Source organism: Macrobrachium rosenbergii, chromosome 19, assembly GCF_040412425.1.
Source record: "Macrobrachium rosenbergii isolate ZJJX-2024 chromosome 19, ASM4041242v1, whole genome shotgun sequence".
In the NCBI taxonomy this organism is placed as follows: domain Eukaryota; kingdom Metazoa; phylum Arthropoda; class Malacostraca; order Decapoda; family Palaemonidae; genus Macrobrachium; species Macrobrachium rosenbergii.
The window spans coordinates 22,844,127-22,856,349 of record NC_089759.1 but is presented as its reverse complement, the minus strand read 5'-3'; the positions used below and the strand labels follow the sequence as shown (position 1 = coordinate 22,856,349).

At 36.6% G+C, this 12,223-nt stretch overlaps 1 protein-coding gene across 2 annotated transcripts; it reads left to right on the top strand.

The window, feature by feature from the left end:
* The first annotated feature begins 769 nt into the window (after window positions 1-769).
* On the top strand, window positions 770-11,890 carry LOC136848732 (uncharacterized). 2 transcript variants are annotated; one of them, XM_067121271.1, is made up of 5 exons: window positions 770-913; window positions 1,951-2,208; window positions 6,172-6,308; window positions 9,278-9,442; window positions 11,503-11,890. In XM_067121271.1, exons 2-5 carry the CDS (start codon window positions 2,058-2,060, stop codon window positions 11,668-11,670), a joined length of 621 nt encoding a protein of 206 aa, XP_066977372.1. In that variant the 5' UTR covers window positions 770-913; window positions 1,951-2,057; the 3' UTR covers window positions 11,671-11,890. The 2 variants fall into 2 exon arrangements, with proteins under 2 accessions (XP_066977372.1, XP_066977371.1); XM_067121270.1 differs by having other exon boundaries at window positions 782-913; window positions 1,438-2,208.
* The last annotated feature ends 333 nt before the right edge of the window (window positions 11,891-12,223 follow it).

Sequence of the window (12,223 nt, the reverse complement as noted above, 5' to 3'; positions counted from 1 at the left end):
ACTGGCTTTGGGTCGTTCTAGCAACACTGAAAGTTTTTTTTTAGAAATATAATAATTGCATGCTTATGGTCAATGAAGAAATATAAGCACACATGATGTAGTGAGGCATTTTTCGTCAAAAAAGTAGACTGTGACCATGTATGGGAGAGATATGAAAATTACTGCTTGCAGTTGGAAAGCAGAAGAGAATCTACTGACAAAAATGGAAGGCAGTTAGATAACAAAGAACTATTGCTTTATTTACACATATACTGAAAAAATTGTAAGTTTTATGACTACAATATAGATATATTATTATTGTAACTGACGAAGCTGAGTGACGAAGCATCGAAAGATTGACAGGTAAATTCTAGGAAGGTGAAACTGTGTGAATGAATTGGCTATTTGATTTTTCACTTATAGTACGGCAAACGTGTACTTCCGCATACATTAGGAACGGTAAGATGGATGCTTCTTAGCAAAGCAAAGGCCTGAATACCGTATGGCTCAACCAGAGGTATGGATATAAGGATCGATGTCGCGACCTCAGGTGCTCTGCCACTCGTGTTTCCTGCGTGACTGACATTTCATTGCTATTGCTCACTGTATACAAGTCTCGGGTTCCCCATTGCGTCATTTCCTCCCGACACAAAACACCTTCACTAACTAATCTAAACCCCCTTCCCCGACCCAAGATCCCCACTTCTCCCCCTCTTAACCTCCCCCCCCCCCCTAGTACTACACCTCACATGAAACGCCTACCTCGCCTCCCAGTCTTATCGGTTTCTCTCACCCTTCTCAACACCAGGTTGAAGAAGAAGAAGGAACTCAGTTGCCGTGTTCCCTGCTTACTTGAGCTGTTATTGCTAGCGTCAGAGTTCAAGTAGCTCTTTAATTCAGGATTTACCTTACGTGCAAAATCGTCACTTTTAGGGTAAATAGCTGTGATGTGCCTTGCTTGTTTTTGCATACTGTGGTGGTAAACTTTCGGAGAAGGAATCAGCTGACAATAATATTCAATGACTCTGGGCGTATGTTTGTAATTTATTTGTCTGAAACAGGCGAAAGAAAAGTTTCTTTTAAATTTGCGTATTATAAAAAAAACATTTTTTTAAAGTGAAATAGAAATCTTGGTCAGTTGTTCTTATTTTATATTTATGCTGTTTGTGATATAAAACTTAATGAGTTGTATTTTGAAATTCACGGTGTATTCTAGCATTACCGTAGTAAAAATATTAAATGTAATTTCTTAGTTAAAATATAAGTGCCTTTAGACAGAGAAACACGAACTTTCACTTTAGCTAAAGCGACTTGTATAGCGTTAACCGCATATGACGTCATCATGAGATAAGGGGCGTACCGATTCCATGAGTAATGATTGCCAGGTATTCCGAGATTGTCTCTATCGATTACATTACCTAACTTTCATCGCATCATCCCTCTATTGTATGTAAATAGAATCATTCATGAGATAGCTCGTCAGAATCGCCATAACTACTGCTAGAGATGACAAGACAGGTATGACAGTAAGCTTATAACTTGCGAAAGAGGTGCATGAACACGCAGGAAATACGACGATTCTCAGCCATCGATCCTTCCTTTTCTTCTTCTTCCCCGAAGTCTGGAACGAATTGACTCATTCGAGCGACGCTCTTTCTCAGGAATAGTTGCATATCCTCAACGTTCTTCTCTCTGTCGTGCTCGAAGGAAATCTCTGTTTATAATCTGTATAACCTAGAAAAGTAGGAGTAAATAATGTCAGTTGTAGTGACTGTAGTGAAAGGTTAACCTGTTAAATATCGGGAAGTGATTACGTAGCAAATTTTTATGCATTTACATGAAAAGTAAGCATTGCGGTTCATACTCTTGCGCTGTGGTGTGAACGCCACGCGAGAGTTAGAAAGATAAGCGCTCGTCATTACGTTATCTCATTATCTATTTCCAAACAAACTTATCTTCAATAACAATCAGTGTACGATTAACGTTCTAGTGAAAGCGCAGTGCAACATAATACGCTCTAAGAAACAAGCGAATGTTCTGAAGATATATAGATCTATGTGAGAGAAAAACTCATCAAGATGACTGTGTTGACATCAACGCTCCTCTTACTGGGGCTTTGTGCGCCTGCGCTCTCTCAGCTTGGCGAAACCAAACCAAGTGTGGCGACGGTTCAGCCTTCCGTATCCACCGCCCCTGTCTTTTACGACGAAGTTGTCTACGACGATTACGGTAAGTCATCAGATACGCTTCAAGCGCTTCCTGTCATGATGACTCGATTTGCGTGCGTATGTGCGTTTGCGCGCATTTCTTTACGAGGTTCCCTAAAGAGCACGATCGCTTATTGGTATTATCAAGGTCCTTTAAATATACTCTCGGAGTGCATTCAAAGGATCAAAGACGTTTAAATTAATAACATAATAAGTTCTGGCATTTTTTCTTCCTTTTGTTTTTCCAGACTTTCATCATCTTTCTTCCTTAAAAATATTTGATTTATCGCATCCGGCAGTGTTAATTAAGCACCAGTTTTATTCATTTTCAGTTTTTTTATTTTATTTTTTTTATTTTTCGTGCCTCGGCTAGAGAATTACAGGAAGTTGCCTGTGTAATTGACCTCCGCACTTGAAAAGAAAAATTATCTTACGATTTCTACGCGTTTGAACTGAGGATGTATTAACTTACTATATATATATATATATATATATATATATATATATATATATATATATATATATATACATACATACATACATACGTACATACATACATACACACACATATATATATATATATATATATATATATATATATATATATATATATATATATATACACATATATATATATATGATGCCCACAGTCAGAATTCCAAACATCGGTAATTATAAGAATGAGAACATTATCACACAGTCTTGTGGAGGGGGGATAATGTATCACCAAGGATATAAACAGTCTTTTGCAGCAAAATCAAAGCAGTATTAACTCGGGTCACCATAAAAGATATTTGAAATGTTTGTCTCTACCCATGTTACAGGGTACCATAGAAAGTTTCAGCAAAATTTCCATCGAATGGATTAAAACGCTTTGTAAATTAATTTCAAGTTTCTGTTATGTTTTGTTTACTGATTGCCAGCCCTGTGAGAGCTAATAATAATAATAATAATAATAATAATAATAATAATAATAATAATAATAATAATAATAATAATAATAATCAGTACTTCTTAAGGATTCTGATGTTGCTGAATGTGGTTTAATCACGATGAACGGAATATTCCTGTCAATGAAGACATATTCCTGTCAGTGTAGGAACATTCCTATCAATGCCGCATCGTCTGACAATCTCTGCAAGGCCTATTTACACAGATTAGTAGGTCAGTCACTCGTATCAAGGATTGCTCTATAACAATACACTGTTACAATTAGCTTAGAAAAAAAAAACCCACCCAGACGTTACTGACAACAGAGTATCAAAATAAATGAAATGAAAATTAAAGATAAAATTCGATTAAAAACAGGATTTAAATTAAGACTGGGTTGTAATCACTTAATTAAATTATATAAGATTAATAATATCAGCACGAGCTGAGATACATTAAAATAATAGTTATCGTGAGAGAAAAATGATTTCTGATTTTTAAATAAAGTTAAAAACTCACATTAACTCAAAAGCAAAACTAAAACAATAAAGAATAACTCTAAATTAGAATAGAAATGAAATTTTAAATTGGCACCAATAATAAAGTTGAAAGTTCAATTAAATAATATATGCATATACTGTACATATACCTATATATATGTATATATACTATATATACATATATTATAAAGATATATATATATATATATATATATATATATATATATATATATATATATATATATATATACATGTAAAACCTTTGGCATTTGCGCCTATTAAAATAGACATCCCAGAACACCCCCACAGTGGTGGATCGCTATTGGGTAGGAAATGCCCATCGTTCTCTGGGGTATTTCTCATCATTTCCTCTTACAAGTTATTATTATTATTATTATTATTATTATTATTATTATTATTATTATTATTATTATTATTATTATTACGGAGAAAAGCAAAACCGAAATTTATTCAGAAAAATATAATAAATAAATTTAAGCAATAAGCAGTCGCTCAGTAAGAAATAAAACTGAAATGTTTTTCCGAAGGCTTTTAGGGTGATAACTCTTAATGATTCAATGGCATTTTCGACCATCGTGCTTTCGAAACAAAAGATAACATTGCAAGAGGACAATGTTATAAATTTTTTTTCATGTATTCAAGGACTATGAGTTTATACCGTCAGAGCCGGGGCTTAGCTTTTTCCAGTATTCTCTCTCTCTCTCTCTCTCTCTCTCTCTCTCTCTCTCTCTCTCTCTCTCTCTCTCTCTCTCTCTCTCTCTCTCAAAATATTACGAAAACGAAAAACCTGTTGAAAATATGACTTAAGGTTTTATTTTTTTGTGAACTCCGCGGACCAAAGGTATGTTGTGAATCCGATTAGAGAGACTTTAGTAACACATTTGTCAACTAAAGTGTCATTGCAGTGCTCCAAAGGCCGAGTGTAAAGTGTAAAATGCAAATGAATGGGAAGAAGTTGACTAGAGAGACAGTATATTTATATTTAATTTGCGTACGAGCGGTTTACGTATATGGCATCGCAGTATACTAGCACACACATATAAAAAAAAAAAAAAAAAAAAAATATATATATATATATATAATATAATATATATATATATTATATATATTATATATATAATGTATATATATATTTATATATATTAATTTGCATATATATACACTATATATATGTGTATATATTTATATATATTAATGTAGGCTATATATATATGTATGGTAGAATAATTATTAAGAATAGTTTTTTCTCGCAATGGTTAAGTTTGAAAAGATAATGACATTATTTCCTCGTGGGAAGTCGTTAACATGAATGAATGGGGAAACAGCGTGAGCTTTGGAATGTAAAATTTATCGTCAAATAAAGATGATTTACAATAGAAATATAACAGAGATATCCATGATTCCATTTCTAATACAACAAACTCACCTTTGAAAGTAATACTTAACACAAATTTCCTTTAACCTTGTTTGAGAAACGGCTGAGAAAAATAAAAGTTATTTTCAATTGACATTTTTTACCTTTTTTTGTGAATCTTTACAAATATTTGCTCACTATCTTATACTAGGGACTGGAACATTTACATATCAGAACAGAGGCAGGTTAGCCTTTTTAAGTCATGCCGTCTGTTGCATAACTACCTTTTTGAACTTCTCGGTTTCAGAGGTCCTTTATTCCTCCCACCATTGGAGTGTGGAACAGCCTCCCTGAGGATGTCGTGCGATTGGAACTTCAGAAGTCGAGCGAAAATGCAATGCATTGCTGCCCTAATACGATTCTTCTTGCATTTTAATACTTTTTTTATCTGTTTATCTATTTATTAATTTTTTTCTTTTCTAATAAGTGGGATCTCTTCTTTCTGTGTTTCCCTTTACTTCCTCTTACTTCTTCCTAGTGAGCACCATATTCTTTGGAAGCTTGAATTTCAATTCAATGGCCCTTGTGGGCTTGTTCCAAACGAATAGGTTTCATCTACTGAATAATAATAATAATAATAATAATAATAATAATAATAATAATAATAATAATAATAATAATATTGCTTGACAGAAATGTACGTTGTATACACAATAATAACTGATTTCTGATGTTTTAATGCCTTAGTTAACTTGTAATTTTTTGGTATTTCACTGATAGAGAAATCTAGAAAAATCATAGTACAAAGAATGTGATTCACTTCCATTGTTTTGAACTTCTTCAAAATAGCGAGTCTCTCTTTGCTGAGTGTCGTTAATCTGTAAATAAATGTTTACCTTTATTGATAGCATTTACTGATGTTAAGAGCCTTATTAATCAGCTCTGATGAGGAATGATGTATGTGAATTTAAACCCCTTTTTCTTTCTTTCGTTCTCTCTCAGATTTAATCTTTGGCTAACATTATGAGAGAGAGAGAGAGAGAGAGAGAGAGAGAGAGAGAGAGAGAAAAAAAAATCTTTTGCTACCCTTTTCATGCTATCTTTGTACAATCCACATGGAATTTCTTACAGAGAAGTAGACACACCAAAATCCTATTTTATAAATGTATCTCTCTTTCAGACAGTCCAGACATCGTCCTAAATAAGGATGAAGGACTCCGCAAGACAAGGAGCAAGTCTGTGGAGGAGACATACCAGGGATGCCTGAGCGAAGACCACATAACCAACGGAACTTACATTTACTTCAATCTTACCCAGGTCAGTTTTTGTGCGTGTTCCCTTCGTATGTGGTAACACTTCCAGTGTTCCACTCCAGCTGTAACCAATTGGTTCTCAGCCACGTAAAATAAGTGTAATCCTTCGGGCCAGCCCTAGGAGAGCTGTTAATCAGCTCAGTGGTCTGGTAAAACTAAGCTATACTTTTTTTTCCATCTGTGGCAGGGAGGGAAGGTACGTCTGTAGTTGATGTACAGAAGACAGAAAAGTTAAGCATATCTTAGTTTAACCAGACCACTGAGCTGGTTAGGTTAACAGCTCGCCTAGGGCTGGCCCGAAGGATTAGACTTATTTTACGTGGCTAAGAACCAACTGGTTACCTAGCAACGGGACCCACAGCTTATTGTGGAATCCAAACCACATTATGACGAGAAATGAATCACTATCACCAGAAATAAATTCCTCTAATTCTTCATTGGCCGCTTGGAGAGTCGAGCGCTGGGCTAACAGCGTGCTAGCCGAAAGCTCTACTCACCCCTCCAATGAAGAACTACAGAAGACAGAACTTGAATTGCCCTGACAAAGTGGTTTGTAAATATTAGATTAGTCAGGCAGAGCCAACTGGTGTATTTTTTCCACTTACTTTTTCATTTATTGCTAAGTTAAAAACTAGGAGTTGGTCCATGGTAAGATTATTACTTAAACTTCAAGGAAGTTGTGGAATTACTGTTACCCATCAAATATCTTCAGATTATTCATGTGCAGGCCTGTGTAATATGAGCTCTTTGTTACGTAACGGACTTTGTTACTTATCAGAAAGGCCAGACCCCCGAAGTGTCTGTTAAGTTGAAAAGCTACTGTAGTATTATTTCGAGACCTTCTCCTGCTCACTCCCCCAATCACATACGGAAGCCTGCAGTTTCACTGATAGACGCATCTCTCAAGCTGATTGTTTCTCTGGGAAGAAACAACGCCCAGACATGAATCTCATAGTTATTGACTTTTGTCCCCTTCAGTAATGAGGACATAAATCTCATACTGAGTTTTGTCCCCTTCTGAAGAGGAGCAAGTACTCTATGTCATCACGGAGGCTTCTGGGAAACGGTACAAGATACTGGCAACCTTGCTAAACTTCTCCGTACGATGATGGCAGCTTATGTAGCATTGGTAAAGAAGGTGTCTGCGCAACCTAAAACGAACACTGAGAAGAGAGATAGATTGGAGACAGTCTCCCGTGCGAGTGACGATGTGTGACAAATTGTGAAGGACAAGCGAGAGGTTACGTGAAATAACAGACACAGAAGAAGAAATACGGATGTGATGGACTCATTTATTTTTGGTGGGGGTTGGGGGTGGGAGGTTATGGTTGTTTAGGAGCGCTATTGTATGTAAAAGGAATAAGACAAGAATCAGAGTTAACGAAAAACGGACACCTTTTCTTTTGAATATATTTTTTCTCGTTGCAACATTTGGCCTGTTGTGATTTTGTAGCAGGACAAGGCCCGGCACTGGGCCTAAGGCTTAAAAGAAAAAAATCAGAGAAAAGTTACGTCAAACGAGTTCAATATCTGACCAAAAGGTTATAGCAGGTCCGAAGTCCATATAAAAACGGGAGAACCTAAGTGTTATTGAAACTTGAAACTAACCTTAGCAGTCTGGTGCAAGCAGCAGTAGGTCGTCAATGTGGCCTACAAATAAAAAAGGATAAGAAGAATCAAATCCGAATTTAAAAAGATTTTCTCGCGAAAGCAAACAAATTATGGTGTTCTCCCTCTGTAGAGATTCTCTCAAGTCTTGATTTATTTTTACTTACAACTCCAAAATGAACTTTGAGCCTGAATCATTATACTTTTGATGAAGTCTGTTAGTATTTATGTGAAAAAAAATATCGCCGATTTGTGCTTTTAATGTATATTATCTTTAGGTCTACTACGGTGACTGAAACAGATGAAATTGTGTAAGCTGCCTGAATCATTTTGAATATGTCATACTGAACATTCGAAAAAGCCTGGCGAGAGAAAGTCTTTGAAAAAGCCTCACAGATAAAAGATTTGATTCTGTCTATGTCACACGGAAATCGGTGTAAGTTCTGTTGTGAAATTGTCTTTGTTTTAGTAAATTATTATCAAGTTGATAGTATCAGCTTATCATGACCTGACAGACTTAATTTATTATATCAGTGCCATCGACCTTATTCCTGATCATCGAGGAGTATCCAAGGGGTTTTGAAATCTGAACCAGAAGCGCCGTACCTGGTACCTGAGGGTGCCATGATCAGGAATTAATTTTGGCACCAGTGTGCCTGATTGTGCATCGGGAAGTTTAGCCCCTAGTTCAACTCCGAGTCTTTGCTCTAACATGTTCGACGCTGTTGCCTTTTTATATCATTGTTGTCTTATCTAGTGTTATGATAATGCAGTATCTGGTTTATGATGAATTCAGTTTGCATTATAATGACACCAAAGCTGTCTTGGAATAAAGCGAAGCTTTAAAATCAAACAGCGTTGATGGTGTTATAAAAGAAGGTCTTGATTGCTCATCATTTGCAAAATAAAGAAAAATAACGCGATTCTTGATAAGAAAATCCCTGAGGACTGTATTGATAAATTAAAAACAACGTAAAAAAAGGAAGTCGTAAAATGTTACAAGAGAGTGTCGTTAAATGTCAGCAGCAATTTTTATGGCAAGCCGCAAATTAACCAGATTTCAAAGGGAAATAGTATTTATTGCATCTCATTACTGATGGCACTGAACCAACAGTTTTCAATAAATATATTTTATAAACAAGAAATTGTATAACTAATAATCTTATTTTTAAGGTATTTCTGCAAGATATGAATGCTTAAGTTTAATTTCAAATAATAAGTTTTTAATGGAAATTACCTACTGCCGATTACAGCTCTTGTTAGTCAATTTACAGCAGTCAAGTCAGTAATATTTTTTGCAGTAGGTCAGCAGACCTCCCAGGCGTTAAATAAACTTTCTAACTTTCTTTCTCTCTCATTCGAAAGGATACGAAGGACGAGTTTCGCGTCAGCAGCGAAGCCGAGGCCTGTTTCTACCTGTGTCTAAACAAGGATCCCTTCTCCTTCTTCATCAGCGTCAATAAAGGACTCCGAGGCTCCAATGATGGCTGTGGTTGCCACGCTGAGGACGAGATAGACTTACAGGAGATTGTGAGTAGCGTGTCACTTAGAGAGAGAGAGAGAGAGAGAGAGAGAGAGAGAGAGAGAGAGAGAGAGAGAGAGAGAGAGAGAGAGCAGGAGATTTTGAGTAGCGTGTTGCTTAGAGAGAGAGAGAGAGCAGGAGATTGTGAGTAGCGTTTCACTTGAGAGAGAGCAGGAGATTGTGAGTAGCATATCCCTTGAGAGAGAACAAGAGATTGTGAGTAGCGTGTCCCTTGAGAGAGAACAAGAGATTGAGTAGCATGTCCCTTGAGAGAGAACAAGAGATTGTGAGTAGCATGTCCCTTGAGAGAGAACAAGAGATTGTGAGTAGTGTGTCCCTTGAGAGAGAACAAGAGATTGTGAGTAGTGTGTCCCTTGAGAGAGAACAAGAGATTGTGAGTAGTGTGTCCCTTGAGAGAGAACAAGAGATTGTGAGTAGTGTGTCCCTTGAGAGAGAACAAGAGATTGTGAGTAGCATGTCCCTTGAGAGAGAACAAGAGATTGTGAGTAGCATGTCCTTGAGAGAGAACAAGAGATTGTGAGTAGTGTGTCCCTTGAGAGAGAACAAGAGATTGTGAGTAGTGTGTCCCTTGAGAGAGAACAAGAGATTGTGAGTAGTGTGTCCCTTGAGAGAGAACAAGAGATTGTGAGTAGTGTGTCCCTTGAGAGAGAACAAGAGATTGTGAGTAGCATGTCCCTTGAGAGAGAACAAGAGATTGTGAGTAGCATGTCCCTTGAGAGAGAACAAGAGATTGTGAGTAGCATGTCCTTGAGAGAGAACAAGAGATTGTGAGTAGCGTGTCACTTGAGAGAGAGCAGGAGATTGTGAGTAGCGTGTCACTTGGGAGAGAGCAGGAGATTGTGAGTAGCGTCTCACTGAGAGAGAGAGATTGTGAGTAGCGTGCCACCTGAGAGAGAGCAGGAGATTGTGAGTAGCGTGTCCCTTGAGAAAGAGCAGGAGATTGTGAGTAGCGTCTCACTTAGAGAGAGAGAGAGAGAGAGAGAGAGAGAGAGAGAGAGAGAGAGAGAGAGAGTAGTGTGTCCCTTGAGAGAGGGAGAGAGATTGTGAGTAGCGTGTCATTTGAGAGAGAGGAGGAGATTGTGAGTAACATGTCCCTTGAGGGAGAGCAGGAGACTGTGAGCAGCGTCACTTGAGAGAGACCAGGAGATTGCGAGGAGCGTGTCCCATGGACTAACGAGCCTATGAGAGAGAGAGAGAGAGAGAGAGAGACATGGGCGTTACCCCGAATAGTACTAAGAAAGTGGATCGTGAATTCGTGTACTTTTCTCATTGTCATTACTGCCTTTTTACTGTTATTTAAGAAAATTGATTTCACCCTGTGAAAGAGTGTATTTTATACCTGCCTGTTGAATGTGAAAGATGCATATAAAAATCAAAGGGCTGATGTTTACGATTACTGAAATGTATGTTTGTTTGGCAAGCAGAATTAGAATTTTATAACGTTAATGAAAAAACCTTTATATAAGTGTATTGTGCTATATTGTATCATCTGAGGTATAGGCTAAGTCAAGAAGATGCATATCACTGATATTTTCCTTTTCATCTAGGAACATTACAAAAGCAGGGGAAATGTTTAAAAAAAGGATTTGGGCTTATCTCTGAAGTCAGCTGTCCAAAACATTATTATTATTATTATTATTATTATTATTATTATTATTATTATTATTATTATTATTATTATTATTATTATTAACAACTTTTATTTCGCAACGGTTTTCGAGGGACATTTCATAAAGTGTCACTTCTGTGCATTATCATGATACTCATTAATTATGGTGACAATGGATAATCATTACCATAAGATTTCGATTCACTAATTAAAGTTTAACCACTATTTTATAACAAATTAGCCCCGAATTTTATAACGAATTAGCCCCGATATTCATTATCGGTCTACTGGTGGCTAAAGCCGATGGTCTGTTAAGCCAGTGGACACTGTACGTAGATTCATGGAACGTGCTTGGCAGGAACAAGTTTGGAACCCTTAATAAAAACAAAATGCCTCTTTTATTTATTGCACACTCTGTTATTCTTTTGCTTTTCCCAGGAATGGTACGACAGTACCTGTGATGAAGACGAGAATCTCGTCAGAATTTACTGCGGCCCTGAAAACATCGGCTGCATCAACGCAGCCCCATCTTTACTCCGAAGTTCCACCAACGTGTTTTGGTTCATCTTGTCTTTCCTCGTCGTGTGGTCAGATTGCCTGAGGTGACCATTCGAAGCAACAGCCTATGCTGGCATAGGGGCTGCTACTGCATAACTTTACCTACAACTATCTTGTACAGAGTAATTTTTTCTTATCTATGAAAGACAAATATTTACATAGTTAAATGCATATTGTTATGTATAAAATATAGTTTTTCTGATGAATATCTGTTGAAATTTATTCCTGACGGCGCACAGCAAATATAATAAATGAGATAATTATTTTAGAGGATTTTTGCTTCTTGGTGATATATTCCTATCATAATTCAATGTTTTATTTCTAGTGAAGAAGAAGCAGTTAGCTTTCGTTTAGAGAAAACAAACAACTGATTTCAGAGAGAAGAGAAATTCGATATTAAAACTCTGATTTGGAAATAATGAATTGTTCGGAAAAAGGGTTGGTTATTTTTCTTTACCATTTAACAAAATTACAATTTACGCATAATGGTAACAGCCTACCGGTGTGGAAAAAAAGAATATGCGAAAACTCTGGGCCTGAAACAATTCTCGGTGTATAACCTAACACTTTCAGAAATCCCCCAACCCCTCCTTCCGTTTTA

What these genes read in the sequence shown, in the direction of transcription:
- LOC136848732 (XM_067121271.1), top strand. Translation starts at nt 2,058, where the DNA reads ATGACTGTGTTGACATCAACGCTCCTCTTACTGGGGCTTTGTGCGCCT. An exon ending in AGTTGTCTACGACGATTACG is followed by an intron (nt 2,209 to 6,171) that starts GTAAGTCATCAG and finishes TCTCTCTTTCAG; the next exon opens with ACAGTCCAGACATCGTCCTA. An exon ending in AGATAGACTTACAGGAGATT is followed by an intron (nt 9,443 to 11,502) that starts GTGAGTAGCGTG and finishes TGCTTTTCCCAG; the next exon opens with GAATGGTACGACAGTACCTG.